Here is an 18,607-nt window from a genome sequence, read left to right as displayed (position 1 = left end):
TACTGACTTAGTTGCCGAGTGTGATTGATACTTGTTAATCTTACCTGATATATGTTATTTGTCAGTAATTATCATTTACATTCGATTGGAAGATATACAATTGATGATGTTGTTATCGACTTCTAAGCCTAAGTAGCTATCCCTTAAACTTTATCTACTGGGTGTATTACTTATGTAATTCTTTGAGTTGACCCTCGCGCCTTTTGTTTGTGTTTTGGCGGACTACGCCCTTTGTCAGATGTCCATGGCGGATTGGTTTACGATGGTCCACCCTTCGGGGGGGGACTAGGTTTGAGATGCTTGATCAGGAGATCCCCGGCTCATGGGTGGTCGACCCCGCTGGCCACAGAGCGATTTACTCGGGGAGAATAATGGAAGATCGTGTCGACAGTCTGGGACACTTGACGGAGGGAGTTCTGAGGCGTTACACTGTCAGTTTTAACCTGCCACCCAGCGTGCACTGTGGACCCGGTGTAGGAGTACCACCACCACCGTCGTCTTCTGACGACGAGGACCCCTCGGAGGAGGAGCCAGTGGGAGGGACTTCATCGGACTCTAGCTCACCTATTGTTGCTGTTGCTCATGACTTTGGATCGGGTTCCTGACCCGTGAGACCAGCTCAGGAGCATGTTGCGGTAGCGAGAAGGGGGATGGTTGCAGACATTGACCTAGTCGTCCTGGATTCTGATTCGGACGATGATCACGCTAGCATGTAGTTGTGAGTGCTGGGGTGTACTCCTCTGGACAGGATTAGGGTAGGAGTAGCGTTATAGCTCTGGTCGTCATGTTCGTAATTTGGGGCAGGGTAGGTTCCCGACCCTTAGCTTTTTGTGTGGTTTTCTTTATGGAAATCACAGAGAGTTGGTCGGACTAGGAGGTCATGTTTAGGCCGTTTTGGGCTGACCTACTTTCGTTTTGGAGGACTGTATTACGAACACATGACCTTTCACTTTCGTTTGTACATATTGCCCACGGGCACTACTTTCGGTTACTTCCCGTCACTGGAGGATACTCGTGACGTGGTCCACTACTTACAGCGGGGGCTGTAAATATATTGTACATTAGTTATGTTTGTCTTTCGCTGTAGAGTCTTTACTTCGACAAGTCTTTAATTTTATTATTTAAAACAAATCGGAAAAAAAAATATTCACGTTTTTCCGCTTTATTTTCTTTTTGGTTACTAAAGTGATGCCACCGAAATCGGGGTGTTACATTGTGGTATCAAAGCTTGTCGAGTCTTTCGTGCGTCTTTGGGGAATAGGTCTTCTGTGCTAGGTTGTGTGACTCTGCAAAGAGTGAAAATTGATTGTTTGCAAGCGATTTTTCGCTTAGAATTGATTGAAGTTATTGCTTAATCATATTGTATAGTTATGCCAGATACTATCTTGTGATGAGTACTAACTGTTTGTTTGACTTAACAGAACATGGTGAATTCTAACCAACTAGCTGAGATGATGGCCAATATGGCCCAAGCTGTGACTGCACAGGCTAATGATAATGCTATGAGACGTGCGGCTGAGGAAGCACGTGACCAACATCAGCGTCAGAGAGAAGTGACTCTAGATTAGAACAAGGGACTGAATGACTTCAGGAGACAGGATTCACCAAAGTTCTCGGGTGGTACTGACCCGGACAAAGCGAATCTTTGGATCCAAGAGATTGAGAAGATTTTCGGTGTGCTACAGACTATTGAAGGTGCCAAGGTAGGCATGGCAAGTTATCTGCTACTTAGTGATGCTAAGTACTGGTGGAGAGGCACCAGGGGAATTATGGAAGCCAATAACGAGGAGATCAACTGGAACTCCTTTCGAACTGCATTCCTGGAAAAGTATTTTCCAACTAATGCTCGGGACGAGCGGGAGGCACAGTTTCTAACACTCCGTCAAGGGGGTATGTCTGTACCTGAATTTGCTTCTAGGTTGGAGTCTCTGGCGAAACACTTTCAATTCTTCAACGATCATGTTGATGAACACTACATGTGTAAGCGTTTTGTCAATGGACTGAGGCCTGATATCGAGGACTCTGTGAGGCCATTAGGAATCATGCGCTTTCAGTCATTAGTTGAGAAAGCCACAGAGGTGGAATTGATGAAGAATAAGAGGTTGAACCGTGTTGGGACTGGAGGACCAGTGAGATCAGGTTCTCAAAACTATCAAGGTAGAGGGAAATTTCAGAACAAGAAGCTGTATCAACGTCCTACTGGGAGAGGATTTACCTCAGGATCTTATAGACCCATGACTGGTACTGCTAGTGGTTCTGGAAATCAGACTTCGAACAGGGAGGTAACTTGCTTCAAATGTGGAAAGATGGGGCACTATGCTAATGCTTGTCCAGATACGAGACCCCAGTGCTTTAATTGCAACAAATTGGGACACACTGCCAGTCAGTGCAAGGCACCCAAGACTGAACCGACTGTTAACACTGCTCGAGGAAAGCGCCCTGCTGCTAAAGCGAGAGTTTACACCATGGATGGTGAAGAGGCTGAAGGAGTTGACGGTCTGATCAGAGGAAATTGCGAGATTGACGGTAATCTCCTAACTGTACTTTTCGATTCCGGTGCAACGCATTCGTTTATCTCTAGGGAATGTGTGACCAGATTGAAACTTCCTGTTACTGCTTTGAGCTTTGATCTTATTGTTACCACACCTGCTAAAACCCTACTTGCTAATGCTGCATGCATGTACTGTCCGGTGACATATAGAAATAGAGTCTTTCATGCTAACCTAGTATGCATAACTCTCAAGAACTTAGATGTTATCCTTATCTCATTATCATTGTCTTTTGGACTGCAACCGAAAGAGAGTGGTATTTCCTGACTCGGATCTTTTCGAGTATCTATCTGCCAACAACATTAGTGTCTCTTTGAACGAAGGATCTCAAGAGTACTCCGTATTGCTAAACTTAGAGAGTAAAGGGAACCCGGAAGTGAACAATATTCCAGTTGTGAGAGACTTCACTAATGTTTTTCCTGGCGATGTACCTGGATTGCCGCCTGTACGCGACATCGAGTTTGCTATTGACATCGTACCGGGAACAGGGCCGATTTCGATTGCACCGTATCGTATGGCACCTGCAAAGTTAGTGGAATTGAAGTCTCAGATAGAGGATCTTCTGTCGAAAGGATTTATCCGGCCAAGCGTTTCGCCTTGGGGAGCGCCAGTCTTATTGGTGAAGAAGAATGATGGAAGATCTAGATTGTGTGTCGACTACCGACAACTAAACAAAGCAACCGTCAAGAATAGGTATCCGTTACCTAGAATTGATGATTTGATGGATCAACTTTGAGGAGCTGCGGTATTCTAAAAAATAGACCTGAAATCGGGTTGCCATCAGATCAGAGTAAAGACTGAGGATATCCAGAAGACGGCATTCATAACTCGCTACGGACACTATGAATATTTAGTGATGCCATTTGGGGTGACAAACGCACCTGCTATTTTCATGGACTACATGAACAGGACTTTTCATACATTCTTAGATCGATTCGTCGTGGTGTTTATTGACGACATTCTAATTTACTCAAAGGATGCTAAGGATCATGAGGGGCACCTGCGTCAGGTTTTACAAGTGCTGAGGGAGAAGGAGTTGTACGCCAACCCTTCCAAGTGCGAATTTTGGCTTGAAGAAGTCAAATTCTTGGGCCACGTGATCTCTAAAGAGGGTATAGTTGTAGACCCAGCAAAGGTAGAGACCGTGTTGGCATGGGAACAGCCAAGGACTGTGACTGAAATCAGAAGTTTTGTCGGTTTGGCGGGATATTATCGTCGTTTCATCGAGAACTTCGCCAAGATTGTTGGACCTTTGACTCAACTTACGAGGAAGGATCAACCTTTTGCATGGACCGAAGCATGCGAAACTAGCTTCCAGACGATGAAGGAATGTTTGACAACGTCACCTGTACTCGTTCTGCCACAACCAGAGGAATCGTATGAGGTTTACTGTGATGCTTCGCATCAAGGTTTGGGATGTGTGCTGATGCAACATCGGAAAGTAGTGGCTTATGCTTCACGACAACTGAAGGTTCACGAGAAGAATTATCCGACTCATGACTTAGAGCTAGCTGCTATTGTATTTTTGCTGAAAATCTGGAGACATTACTTATATGGATGCACTTTTACCATATTCAGTGATCATAAGAGTTTGAAGTACTTGTTTGAGCAGAAGGAGCTGAACATGAGACAACGACGATGGATGGAATTTATCAAAGATTATGAATTTACCCTGCAGTATCATCCTGGAAAGGCTAATGTTGTTGCTGATGCCTTGAGCAGGAAGATGCATATCTCATCGATGATGGTTAAAGAGTTGCAATTGCTGGAACAATTTCGAGATTTGAGCTTAGATGTGAGATCGTCCGAGGGAGAACTGAAGTTCGGTATGATCAGAATCACCAATGGATTGATGGAAGAAATCCGAGACCAACAGTTACAAGATGAATTTCTACTCGGGAAAAGAAATTTGGTAATTTAGGGTAAGGACCCAGAATTCAAGGTAGGAAGTGACAATATCCTGCGGTGTAAGGATAGAGTTTGCGTACCTAACAACCCTGACTTGAGGAGGTTGATTATGGACGAAGGTCACAAGAGCAAGTTGAGCATTCATCCTGGAATGAAAAAGATGTACCAAGACTTGAAGATGAATTTTTGGTGGCCTGGAATGAAAAGACAAGTGGCTGAGTATGTTGCTGCGTGTTTAACATGCCATAAAGCTAAAGTGGAACATCAGAAACCTTCAGGTATGCTACAAAGTTTGGATGTACCAGAATGGAAATGGGATAGCATATCGATGGATTTTGTCGTGGCTTTGCCAAGAACTCAGAAGGGATATGATTCGATTTGGGTAATAGTGGATTGATTGACCAAGTCGGCTCACTTTATACCTGTGAGAACTACCTACAACGTGGAGAAACTATCGGAGATTTACATAGCTGGGATTGTACGCCTTCATGGAGTACCGACTAGTATTGTTTCCGATCGAGACCCAAAGTTTACTTCACATTTTTGGGGAGCTCTTCAGGAGGCATTGGGGACAAGGCTCAGATTAAGTTCTGCTTATCACCCACAGACTGATGGACAGACTGAGAGAACTATCCAATCATTGTAAGATTTACTACGAGCTTGCGTATTAGACAACAAGGGCAGTTGGGATGATCTACTTCCATTGATTGAGTTCACTTACAACAACAGTTTTCATACGAACATAGGTATGACACCGTATGAAGCTTTGTATGGTGGCAAGTGTGAAGTGTAGAACACCTTTGTGTTGGTATCAAGATGGAGAGAATTTGTTAGTTGGACTAGAACTTCTGCAACAAACAACCGAGAAGATCGAACAGATCAGAGAGAAAATGAAGACTTCTCAAAGTAGACAGAAAAGTTATGCCGATCAAAAGCGCAGAACTCTAGAATTTGAAGAAGGAGACCATGTATTTCTGCGAGTTACACAGACTACGGGAGAAGTCAAGGAAGCTTACGCCAAAGTTCATTGGACCTTATCAAATTACCCGTCGAGTAGGACCAGTTGCTTATCAGATTGCACTACCACCATTTTTATCAAACATTCACGATGTATTTCATGTGTCACAACTGAGGAAGTATATTGCGGATCCGACGCATGTCATCGAACTTGATGACATCGAGTTGAAGGATGACCTGTCATTCGAGACGCCGCCAATTAGCATTGGTGACACAAGGATAAAACAGTTGAGGGGAAAGGAGATTGTATTGGTGAAAGTCATTTGGAACAAGGACACAGGTGATGCGACATAGGAGCTGAAGGAAAAGATCAAGGAACAGTATCCGGAACTTTTTGCTGAAACTTAAGTTTCGAGGTCGAAACTTTCTTTTTGGAGGGTAGTAATGTGAGACCCAAGTTTTTAAGCTTAGAATAAATAAATGAAATTCCTATTCACGATTAGGTTCGATGTATCGTGAAGGAAAACCTGAACAAGTGTTTATTGAATGGAATGAATTCATGAAGGAGAAAGTTCAGGAAAAGGCTAAGGATAGTATTAAGGTCGAAATAAGTTATAGCGCAAGTAGTATTCGCTTATACCTAGGACATGAGTGTTAGTAAACGACTAATTTGCACTCAAAGACACGATAGAAACTAATTCCAAAAATCTTCAGAGAAATGTTAGAACTTCTCTTAATCCTTTCCATGACAAGCGTTTCGATACGAAACCCTGGAATGTACGAACGTCCGATTCTAGTTCTCGGAGGTTTGCCGAAACTAAATCCCTGATAACTCAAGAAACTTAAAATAAACGGTCGATGAAGACTTTTTCTATTCGGAGCTTCAAACAAAGATTCCACACGCGTACACCTATTTCTTTCGAGTTTTCTAATCTTTCTTCAGAAAGAAGTTTTCTCATCCGACATCAACTGCAAAAAGTAGTTTTTCGGGTAAAATAAATTTACACCGACTTTGGATCGTTTGTCTTAATTCCAAGAAAACTATTTTGAGTTATGGAATTCTGTCGCCAGAACCTATCTTAGAATTCACAGAGGAAGGCACAGGAAAAATCGGAATCGCGAAATTTTCATTTTTCCGCATTTTCCATCAACTATAAATAGCTTGAAAAAAATCAAAATCCTCCACCACCATTAACACCAAACCCGCGAGCTTGAGAGGAGAAGGGGAGGAAGAGATTTTCGCTGTTTCTTGCCTGATCGCTGCACCGGCAGTTGCTACTCGAAGACCTCGAGGTATAGATGCTATTCCTTACTTCTGATCGTCAATTCTGTCGTTTTTCTCTATGTCTTTCTGTGCTCAAAGTTTTGAGCTTTTTGTAAAACTGTCCAAATAACTTGATTTCTCTGTCTAAACTTATTCCTTGCATGCCCAAGAGCATGTTTAGCGGATTACATTTCGCCGAATCTCGCCGAATTGCCGCCGAGTTTCAATTCTGCTCAAAAAACCCATTTTTTGACCAAAGCTTCGCCCTTTAGACTTAAAACTCTCGACTGAGCTTAGCGCCAGTAGGATTAGTTGTCATAAACGTCGTTGGTGACGTCCCCATCTAATTTGTTTTTCGAAATTCCAATTTTGAAATTCCGAGCTAAAAACACTAACCAAAATACCCCTGCGTCAGTTTTCGATCCGATAATTTTTCCGAGCTTTAATTTGCCTTAGTTACGACTAAGGCTTAATTGCAACTTTGGTCCCCGACGTTTACCAATACTACGATTTTGGTCCCCCACCTAATTTAATTACATAGATGGTCCCCGACGTTGTAGGCCGTGTGCAACGTTAGTCCTACTGTTTATTTCTTAATGGAGGAGGCTTACGTGGACGTCCAGTTGGAGAGAGAAATGAGGTATGAGGAGAGAGGGAAGCACGTGAGTATCACGTGACCCTTATCTGAATCCATTATACCTAAACCACTGACCTCCCTGGAACGAAGAAGGTAACGCGATTTAGATCCCTAGGGTTTCAGATTTGGGTATAATGGGTTCATATAAGGTTCACGTGAGTTCACGTGATACTCACGTGCTCCCCTCTATCCTCAGATCTCCTTTTTCTCTCCAACTAGACGTCCACGTAAGCCTTCTCCATTAAGAAATAAATTGTAGGACTAACGTTGCACGCAGCCTACAACGTCGGGGACCATCCATGTAATTAAATTAGGTGGGGGACCAAAATCGTGGTATTGGTAAACGTCGAGGACCAAAGTTGTAATTAAGCCTACGACTAATGATAACCTAGGAACCAAGTTTGATTGAAGAAAAATCGGCGAACACAATTAGTGTGTGTGGCCGAGAGCACCCTCAATGGGGGGGGGGGAATTTCTCGTTTTCGAAAACTTGTCTTATCGCATTAGATTATCGTACTTCAGAGTTTATGATGCTTCGTGTAACCTTAGTACTTATTGTTTGCTGAGTTTCTGACTGATTGTGATTGAATTTTGTGGTTTCGTTCTAAGGTTCGTTTGAGGAATTCCAAGGAGCGGAAGGAGGAGATTGTGAAGGAACGCTGCAGGATCACGCTGGAGGAGCTACATGTGAGGGCTACTCACTGAATACTAGATAATGCTTTAGGTGTCGACGAATTCGACTTGATTTATTGTTTATGCACTTGATTGTGATTGACTGGGAAATGTTTTCTGAGGCTTCGGCTGACAATGATGATTATTTATCGCTGGATTTGCTTTTGATATTGATTTACATGCTATGTGCTAAATGGTTAATCTAGGATGTGTTGATATTGATTTACATGCTATGTGCTAAATGGTTAATCTAGGATGTGTTGATATATGTGCCATGACTGTTGGATTGTGTTACTTTGATCATGAAATTACACATATATTTGTTGTACGTCAGAGAGGATAACGGGCAGTTATGCCAAATTTATCATGAGATTTTGGGAAAGTTTGACGGGACGAACGGAGGTTCGGGCCTTGTTATTGTTTTAGTGGATCTCACCTTCTCTGGGAGTTACTTGGGATTATGGGATCTTTTAAACTCATACGATTAGAGATAAAACTAAATGGAAACTATTTTACAAGAAAAATTCATAATACACTAAACAACCTCCGAACCCTTTAAATAATGACAACAATCTCAGATGAAAGCTTAGGGTTTGGATATTAGCTTTGGAAAATGAGAAGTGTCGCCGAATCCAAGATTTAGGAAAGCTAATAAGTTTCTGAGTATTTTATACTCTTTGCTCGATGAGCAGTTTATTTATTTGACTATCTAAAGGATAAGTCAGGGAACTATAAGTTTCCAAGTACATTGTTACTCTTTGCTCGCTGAGCAGTTTTGACCATCGGAATTAGATGAGTCGTATGACCCGAGAGGTTATCATGCGTGGTTGCACTCTTTTTATATTTAACTGTCTTTTATCGCAGAATCGACATTTACCTTAGGGTATTCTTTTTAGAGACAATAAGTTAGCTAGAACACGTGACGACGTGACGAGTGAGGTCGGAGACGTTGTTTGGCTAATCACGTTGCATTCATTCACACATTTTGAGGTTTATACACGGCGGGAAGTCGGACCTCGATGGAATCCAAAATGGTCCTAAGACCCGGATTTCCATATAAGAACACTACGGTGATTCTTAGTAGCAGACAGAAATGGCAGGCCTGCGGGTATACTGCTGATCTGACTACATTTTGTTTGGTGTAAGAGATGCCCGAGCAGAAATGGTCCTACTTTGGCCGGTGATAGGACTGACTCGTTGGTGTCCATCCTTCCGGATTGCATCTTGTTCCTCGTCATCTCATTCATGCACCATGCATACTGACTTAGTTGCCGAGTGTGATTGATACTTGTTAATCTTACCTGATATATGTTATTTGTCAGTAATTATCATTTACATTCGATTGGAAGATATACAATTGATGATGTTGTTATCGACTTCTAAGCCTAAGTAGCTATCCCTTAAACTTTATCTACTGGGTGTATTACTTATGTAATTCTTTGAGTTGACCCTCGCGCCTTTTGTTTGTGTTTTGGCGGACTACGCCCTTTGTCAGATGTCCATGGCGGATTGGTTTACGATGGTCCACCCTTCGGGGGGGGACTAGGTTTGAGATGCTTGATCAGGAGATCCCCGGCTCATGGGTGGTCGACCCCGCTGGCCACAGAGCGATTTACTCGGGGAGAATAATGGAAGATCGTGTCGACAGTCTGGGATACTTGACGGAGGGAGTTCTGAGGCGTTACACTGTCAGTTTTAACCTGCCACCCAGCGTGCACTGTGGACCCGGTGTAGGAGTACCACCACCACCGTCGTCTTCTGACGACGAGGACCCCTCGGAGGAGGAGCCAGTGGGAGGGACTTCATCGGACTCTAGCTCACCTATTGTTGCTGTTGCTCATGACTTTGGATCGGGTTCCTGACCCGTGAGACCAGCTCAGGAGCATGTTGCGGTAGCGAGAAGGGGGATGGTTGCAGACATTGACCTAGTCGTCCTGGATTCTGATTCGGACGATGATCACGCTAGCATGTAGTTGTGAGTGCTGGGGTGTACTCCTCTGGACAGGATTAGGGTAGGAGTAGCGTTATAGCTCTGGTCGTCATGTTCGTAATTTGGGGCAGGGTAGGTTCCCGACCCTTAGCTTTTTGTGTGGTTTTCTTTATGGAAATCACAGAGAGTTGGTCGGACTAGGAGGTCATGTTTAGGCCGTTTTGGGCTGACCTACTTTCGTTTTGGAGGACTGTATTACGAACACATGACCTTTCACTTTCGTTTGTACATATTGCCCACGGGCACTACTTTCGGTTACTTCCCGTCACTGGAGGATACTCGTGACGTGGTCCACTACTTACAGCGGGGGCTGTAAATATATTGTACATTAGTTATGTTTGTCTTTCGCTGTAGAGTCTTTACTTCGACAAGTCTTTAATTTTATTATTTAAAACAAATCGAAAAAAAAAATATTCACGTTTTTCCGCTTTATTTTCTTTTTTGTTACTAAAGTGATGCCACCGAAATCGGGGTGTTACACAGAAGCATGTTCTTCTTGGACTACATGAAGAATTACTTGAAGCTCTACGTGTTAACTATTACTCTTCTTGCAGTACACCTGAGAAAGTATTGGGTTTGAGTCAACACTCTGATTCAGGCACCATTACCTTACTCATGCAACATGATGATGTATCGGGGCTCGAAATTCGACAAAAAGGATGTTGGGTACTGGTGACTCCAACATCAAATGCTCTAGTGGTCAATGTTGGAGATGCAATAGAGGTTTTAATTTTTTTTTTGTAGATAACTGTTACAAAGGTTTACATTGACTAAACATATTCATCCGTGCGTTAGCTTTTATGGTAAAATAGAGCTAGACCTATTATGAATTCTACTAACAAAACAAAACACTAGACTTAGTGAAAGCTGTGATATGCTTAAATAATACCTAAAGAGTGCGTCAACAACGCAATTCACGGGATACGATTGTAACGCACTTCAAAAGTGCGAGAAATCAAGATCGAGAAATTCTAGTATATCATCAGACCGGGAAATGGAGGAGACCGGTTAGGGGAGGCGACCAGTGACGATGGCAAAGAACCAACCTTCGACGATGGTGGAATTGGCAGTGGTGGTGGCCGGCGAAACGAGTTGGGGGAGGTTGAAGGAGGTTTCTATTATGGGTATGGGGAAGTTGAAGAAGAAGGAAAAGAGAGATAATTCTTGAGATGGGGTGGGAGGGGGGGGTTCGGAAAAAAAAAAAAGATGAAAGAAAATGTGAGGATGGAGGTAGGGTTTTTTCAAAAAAATTTGTCATTAAAGGCATTTCAGAATGTTCACACATTAATGGAGGTCAGAATAGATGTGGGGGGTCTGAATAACAATACCCTAAATATAATATGCCTAGTCAAATAATCTCAATACTTAACATGACCCTCTACATTAAACCACATTCCCTATATTGTTTTTTTCGGTTACATGAGGAAGAAAACCACATTTCTTATATGCAACAAAGTTTTCTTCCCTACTTAAGAATGCCAACTAATTAAAAAAAGGCTTAAATAAGTTTTTCGTCCCTAACCTTTCCATAATACCTGGTTTTCGTCCCTCGCCGGAGCAAAGGTGGGGTTTAGTCCCTAACCTTTGCCAAAACGTTTGGTTTTCGTCCCTCCGGAGCTCTGGGTCAACGCCGGAGCTCCGGTGGCCCATGTGGCAATGCCACATAGGATTAGTCAGGCCACGTGTTATTATTATTATTATTGTTAAATTTTGGATCTCATCCTCATGTATATAATTGAATTTGGTTTTAGTCCCTGGAATAGTAATCATGATTTGGCATGCATCCTTACATAGAATATTGATCTGTGTTTTGGTCCCTTATTGGACATTAAAAGGCTACTTAGGAAGAAAAAACGTGTTAAAGTATGACAATTGCTAAGGCCACAACATAATTTCATGCATAAGTCAAAATATTCTTACAAAATGATAGTGGTCCATCCACAAAGACATAAATTGCACAAGTGGCTTAACTTGGCTACATCAATAAAAATAGTGGTCCATCCACATTAGCACGCACAGGAGCAAGCTGGAATGTGACAAATCCTCAAGAACCAGCACAGGAGCAAGCTGGAAACCAGGCACCAACAACAGCTCCAACCCCTCCAGTAAGTTTTCACCATTGACTTATGCATGAAATTATGTTGTGGCATTTGCGATTGTCATACTTTAACACGTTTTTTCTTCCTAAGTAGCCTTTTAATATCCAATAGGGGACCAAAACACAGATCAATATTCTATGTAAGGATGCATGCCAAATCATGATTATTATTCCAGGGACTAAAACCAAATTCAATTTTATACATGAGGATGAGATCCAAAATTTAACAATAATAATAATAACACGTGGCCTCACTAATCCTATGTGGCATTGCCACATGGGCCACCGGAGCTCCGGCGTTGACCCAGAGCTCCGGAGGGACGAAAACCAAACGTTTTGGCAAAGGTTAGGGACTAAACCCCACCTTTGCTCCGGCGAGGGACGAAAACCAGGTATTATGGAAAGGTTAGGGACGAAAAACTTATTTAAGCCTTAAAAAAATAGAAATAAATAAGAAGAATGATACTGCGTGTCCTTGTTTGGAGTTCTTCTTGATCTCTACGATCATCTTCTTTTTCTTGATCTTGCACGCCTTTTCTTTCCCTTTCAATTTATCTATTGGACTTTTGCCTACTGCCTAGCATCCTTTTATTTTCCCTCAAAAGCTCTACCAAAATCATCAAAAACACAAAACTATCCAGAAGTATTAAAAATAACATGGTTCTTAATTAGATAAAATTAAATGCTTTAGTTTTTCTGCAAACTGAACAGTCTGTCCCTTTCTATCTATTCTAAACATGTATCTAGGAATGGATGCTAGATACATGAATGAGTACCTCAAATACTCTGGTATATGTGCAAAAAATTGCAGGAGAGAGAAGACATTCTGTTGATCTCAGCTTCCTTCCCCAACCTCCTTGCTGCAACAGATTATGACACAGTATGACCGAATAACACGAAACATTGCTTTGAGACGGTTCATTTTGATTGGAAGTGTCTGTCAATGATGGGTTGCATGCTTGACAGCACATAAGCAAGTGCATGACAAGTGTGTTGAAGAAGCATTTCTTGTAGTGTGGACACATAATCCAAACGGACCTGGTAGCGACACATAGCCATTCATTCTGGGAAACCTTCTTGTGGCTTCATGAGGGTTCTTATAACTAATGCTCTTTGCAATCTCAAGGATAACAATCAAACCAAGCAAAAATGAATCTCAATGGAGGTGATCATGAGTTGGTTATTGTGATGGAGGAAGAAGCACCCTCTTTGGCTCCATCTTTACCAGTACCCAATGTTCAAGAAATGGTGAAGAAGAATCATTTACAGGTTCTTGAAAGATACATAAGGAGTCCTCAAGAAATAGAGAAACTCAACTACTTGTCTCACCTTTCATCTCAGATACCTCTCCTTAATTAAACACTGCTCTTAAATGGGGACGCGAAGGAGTTATCAAAACTGGACATAGCATGCAAGGAGTGGGGTTCCTTTCAGGTAATCTATGGCCAAAGAATTGTATAAGTTAGATGTTAGTTTTAGTTTTCACAAAACACTACTTGAGATTGCAATTTGTTAAGCCTCACATTGCTTAAAAATATGGCTAGTTAAAAACTTATGAATGATTGGGCAATCCTCACCTTTGAAGGTAGAGTTGTGCTCACTCTGAATCTGAATTTTAATATGGTATCATAGTCTATCTAGTAGGGTGTTCACGAACTAGATTGAATCAGTTTATAAGGGAAAACTCATTTGATCCAATCTCATCTAATGAATTTGTCCAAAATTTCAAATTCGATCCACGATCCAATCAATAAAGATTTGAATAGGATTGGATTTTTCAGTTTTAGTTATTTTTTCATTGAGATTATAGTATTCTAGTATTGATCCCACGTCATGCACGAATGGAATAAGAGTACTTTGTCAGCATACATCAAACATTTTCATATTTCATTTCTCGTTTTTCTTTTTTATATACGTATATCACATATTTAAGTTTTTTTCTTTATAATCCTAGTTACATCCTAATTCTTTTTTTTTCTAATTTGTTATGCTCTGAATCAATATACCAAAACCATTTTAATTTTCAAGGTGTATATACGAAAAATAAAATACAAATTTTTTTAGTTAATTTCTAAATCAATCCTTTAAAACTATTTGATATCAATTCATCTTAAAAAATATATAACATATTATCAATACAACTATAAAATATTTATAGCGTCAATATAACATTCATAATTTATATCATAACCAATATTTTTTTAAAATACGAGTTCACGTTAATGCACATTTATTTAAATAATTACTTAAAACTCTATTTACCCAAATATATTTTTATAAATAAGTACGTAACATATAAGAAAATATATAAACATATGAAGTTGTAATTATGTAATTATGAATGATATGATATATGTGTAAAAAATAATAACATATATTTCCTCAAATTTTGTTTGAATTTAATCAAATCAAAAATCCAATCCAATAAAAAATCTCAGTGTTTCGATGTTTAGTTTGATTAGATTACAATTTTTTGACTCTGCCTTTTGACTGGACCGATTATGAACACTTGTACAATATCTACATTCATTATTGGGACATCTGTTCACTTGACTGCGTGAAGACGTCCCATGATAGGGATCAAGGCATTGCCAGACCTATCTGGTAGATATCCCACAATGAGATATGAGCATTCCAATGATGACCTTGATGATCCATACGTTAAGTCTTGGGCGTGAGGGAGTGTTAAGTTTCACATTGTCTAAAGATGTGACCAATTAATATTTTATGAATGACGGGGCAACTCTCACTTCTAGGCTAAATTCTAATACAATCAACTTTGCAGATAGTAAACCATGGTGTCCAAAACGAACTTGTGCAGAGAATGAAGGATGTAGTAACTGAATTTTTTGAACTTCCAATAGAAGAGAAGGAAAAGTATGCAATGGCCTCAAACGACATACAAGGTTATGGGCATGCTTATGTAGTTTCTGAGGAGCAAATACTTGACTGGTCAGATGCACTGATGTTAGTCACCAACCCCACCTGGCACAAAAAGCTTCAATTTTGGCCAAAAACACCAGAGGGATTCAAGTAGGTGTTCCTGACAATTTAAAACTATATAAAACCTTTTTGGATGCAAATCATATAAACTTATTTGAAAATTATCTATTAGAAAAAGTACTAGATAAGTTTGTTCTTTGGGTCATATATAAACAAGATCATTCACTTTTTGTGATCTCTTGATGGTTTTCATCTGCTAAATATAATCCAGGGAGATAGTAGAGGCATATTCCAGTGAAGTCAAACGAGTTGGTGAGGAAATTCTCAGTTCTTTGTCTCTAGTTATGGGGTTGCAGAAGCATGTTCTTCTTGGACTACATGGAGAATTACTTGAAATTATACGTGTGAACTACTACCCTCCTTGCAGCACACCTGAGAAAGTAATGAGTTTGAGTCCACACTCTGATTGAAGCACCATTACCTTACTTATGCAACATGATGATGCATCGGGGCTCGAAATTCGACACAAAGGATGCTGGGTACCGGTGACTCCAACGTCAAATGCTCTAGTGGTCAATGTTGGAGATGCAATAGAGGTACTCGGATTATTTATGTTGATAATTGACAGTTCACATTGTCTAGAGATATTCACCGGTGTGTTAGGTTTTTATGGTAGAATAGAGCTAGGCCTATTCTGAATTCTAAAACTAACAAAACGAAAAACTAGGCTTAGAGAAAGCTGTAATATGCTTAAATAATACCAAAAGATAAAGTGACTTAACCACAATCTCCATTTTTTCAGTTTCTTACTTTTGCAATAATCATAACAGATATGGAGTAATGGCAAATATAAGAGTGTAGAACATAGAGCACTGACAAATAAGAACAAGAGAAGGATTTCTTGGGCATATTTTCTAATCCCTCCAGATGATGTTGAAGTTGAGCCTTTTGATCATATGATAGATGCTCAAAACCCCAAGCTGTACCAGAAAGTCAGGTATGGAGATTATATGAGGCAGTCCATGAAGAGGAAAATGGAGGGAAAAACACACATTGATGTGGCAATGATCAATGAATAGAAAAGGCCCAGTGGGATAAAATGAGGAAAGAAGACAAGTTTGAAGTTCTCCCTCATGTTGCTTTTTCATATTGCCAAATTTGAATGGTGTTGTTTGTTTGTATAATGCATAATGAATGTGACTTGCATCAACTAGAGTTGAGTCACTGCAAATCATTGTCACATTATTTGCTTCATTATCTCATCCTCATCTTTTCCTGATGTGAAGAAATCTAAACCATCAAATCATGAAACTGAAATGAGAAATAAGATGTTCAAACTCAAAGCCATTTGCTTTCATGACAAGTTGGTGCCTTCTCATATCAATGCATTATTATTCTACATGGCCCAGCATAACATTGCTAGGTGCAAAATGAATAATTTTTTGTTCATTCTGCAATTCATACATATCCAAAAGGTAAAGAAAAATACTCCTTTATTCTTTAATATATAATATACAAAACCAAAAAACAAAACAAAAAACATAAATATACAAATAATACACTTTTGGCAGATGTCCTACCTCACCAATCTTCAATTTTGGCATCAACAACAACAGCAATCCAATTTTTTTACAGCTATTTGTTTTTTTCTTCTTCTTCTTAACAATTTTGATTTTTGAATTGGACTTTGTGTTTCCGAATTTAGGTTTTTAAACCCATTTTGTAATTTAAAAAAAAAAGTTTGGGAGAGAATTTCATTTGAATCTAATCACTGGCAACCTGCGACTCCGGTGACTCCGGCTCCACTTCCTGATGATACGACGTCGTTGCACCACCTAGCAGCTGAGGCTTGAGCTTTTCATCCCAGAGATTTCTGAATGCCACGGCGTCGACACCCCTCATCTTAACCTCAACCACCGCCAGCTCCGCCGTCAACCGGGAAACATCAATCCCAATCCCGTAATCACCATTCAGCCCTTCCAGCTCCACCCCACATTCCTTCTTCCACCTCACCGCCATCCCCTCCGCCGCTCCCACCTCCTCCGCCATCTCCAGCACCTTCTCCGGCGTCCCACTCACCACCAGCCTCTCCTCCCCTTCCTTTTGCCGGAACAATCTCGAAAGATCAAGACCCGATGAAAACGTTATGATATCAAACGCGTTCAAGTCCACCACCTCCGACCCAGATCCGGATCCAGATTCGGGTCGATACTCCTCATGGAACTTTATCTCCTTGTATCCCTTCTTGAACCACGGGTCCCGGGTCATCCCATCGACGGTGATCCGGGTCTCCGGGTTGGTGTCAAGCAACCGCGACAGAAACCGCCGCAGATCCGGCGACATCCACCGCGGGCACCGGAATTCACCGTTGTAAATCTTCCGGTACATCACCATCAAATTCGGATCATTGAACGGAAGATACCCAGCTGCAAGAACAAACAAAACGACGCCGCATGACCAAACATCCACCTTCGTGCCATCGTAGCCCCTCTTCGCGAGAATCTCCGGCGCCACGTACGCCGGAGTTCCGCAAAGCGTATGCAGCAACCCGTCGGGTCGGATCTGATCTCTCAAAGCGCTCAACCCGAAATCCGAAACCTTCAAATCGCCATTTTCATCAAGGAGGAGATTCTCCGGCTTGAGATCACGGTGGAACACGCCGCGGGTATGGCAGTACCCGACGGCAGAGATCAGCTGGTGGAAATACCGACGGCTGAGATCCTCCCCAAACCGACCCTTAGAAACCTTGGCGAAAAGCTCGCCGCCGCGAACGAAGTCCATGATGAAGTAGATCTTGGTCTTCGTGGCGAGAACCTCATGGAGGCGCACGATGTGGGGGTGGTGGAGGCGGCTCATGATGGCGATCTCGCGCTTGACGTTGCTGGCGAGGCCGGTTCCGGCGAGCTTCTTCTTGTTGATGATCTTAACCGCCACGCTCTGACCGGTTTGCACGTTGCGCGCGTAGTGCACCTTGGCGAACGCGCCGCAGCCTAGGACCCTTCCCAGCTCGTATTTTCCGAACAGTGCGGTTGCCTCCGGCAGTTGTTGTTCGATCTCCGGCATCGTTGCTACGCCGCAGATCGAACCCTAATTGAGAAGATCAAAATCGGAATGAGAATTTGGGGATTTTTGAATTTTTTTCCTTTGAGAGGAAAATGAGTTCGCTGCGTTTTTTTTTAATTTTATTATGTGTTGTTTTGGGTTGGAGAAAGGGAAAAAAGAACTGGGTTTTTTAGTTTTTTTGTTTTAAGGTACGGCAAGTTCGGAGGAAATGAGAGGTATTGTGGGACACACGTACACGCTGGTGATGTTGATTGAAGTGACAAGATTTCGACACGTGTTTTTCTCTGGGACCTTTAAGTAACGTCGACGAGGCGTGTTTTCTGCTGGCTCAACTCAACTGTGGAAATGGGGAATGAATCAACAAATATGATTTGGTGCTTATCAAAAACAAAACAAATATGATTTGGCTCTTTTTTTTTAAATATTTATTTACTGAATATATATTAGTATATTAAACCTTGAAAATCCCCGCTTATGTCAAAAATTTGTGGTCAGGGGCATCACTAATGTATTCTGAGCCAGATTA

General features: G+C 41.4%; 2 protein-coding genes and 1 pseudogene across 2 annotated transcripts; 2 read left to right on the top strand and 1 right to left on the bottom strand.

The window, feature by feature from the left end:
• The window catches only part of LOC130725116 (oxoglutarate-dependent flavonoid 7-O-demethylase 1-like), a 49,910-nt pseudogene extending 36,821 nt beyond the window's left edge, over positions 1 to 13,089 (top strand).
• Positions 13,090 to 13,224: 135 nt separating this feature from the next.
• LOC130725115 (oxoglutarate-dependent flavonoid 7-O-demethylase 1-like) lies at positions 13,225 to 16,097 on the top strand. Its single transcript, XM_057576368.1, has 4 exons — positions 13,225 to 13,344; positions 14,861 to 15,108; positions 15,290 to 15,458; positions 15,849 to 16,097. Exons 1-4 carry the CDS (start codon positions 13,225 to 13,227, stop codon positions 16,095 to 16,097), a joined length of 786 nt encoding a protein of 261 aa, XP_057432351.1.
• A 397-nt stretch (positions 16,098 to 16,494) lies between these two features.
• On the bottom strand, positions 16,495 to 18,239 carry LOC130722795 (CBL-interacting serine/threonine-protein kinase 11-like). Its single transcript, XM_057573642.1, has one exon. It carries the CDS (start codon positions 18,079 to 18,081, stop codon positions 16,783 to 16,785), a length of 1,299 nt encoding a protein of 432 aa, XP_057429625.1. The 5' UTR covers positions 18,082 to 18,239; the 3' UTR covers positions 16,495 to 16,782.
• Positions 18,240 to 18,607: the final 368 nt, after the last annotated feature.

This window comes from Lotus japonicus, chromosome 6 (assembly GCF_012489685.1).
Source record: "Lotus japonicus ecotype B-129 chromosome 6, LjGifu_v1.2".
In the NCBI taxonomy this organism is placed as follows: Eukaryota; Viridiplantae; Streptophyta; class Magnoliopsida; order Fabales; family Fabaceae; genus Lotus; species Lotus japonicus.
This window is presented reverse-complemented; position numbering and strand designations above follow the sequence as displayed.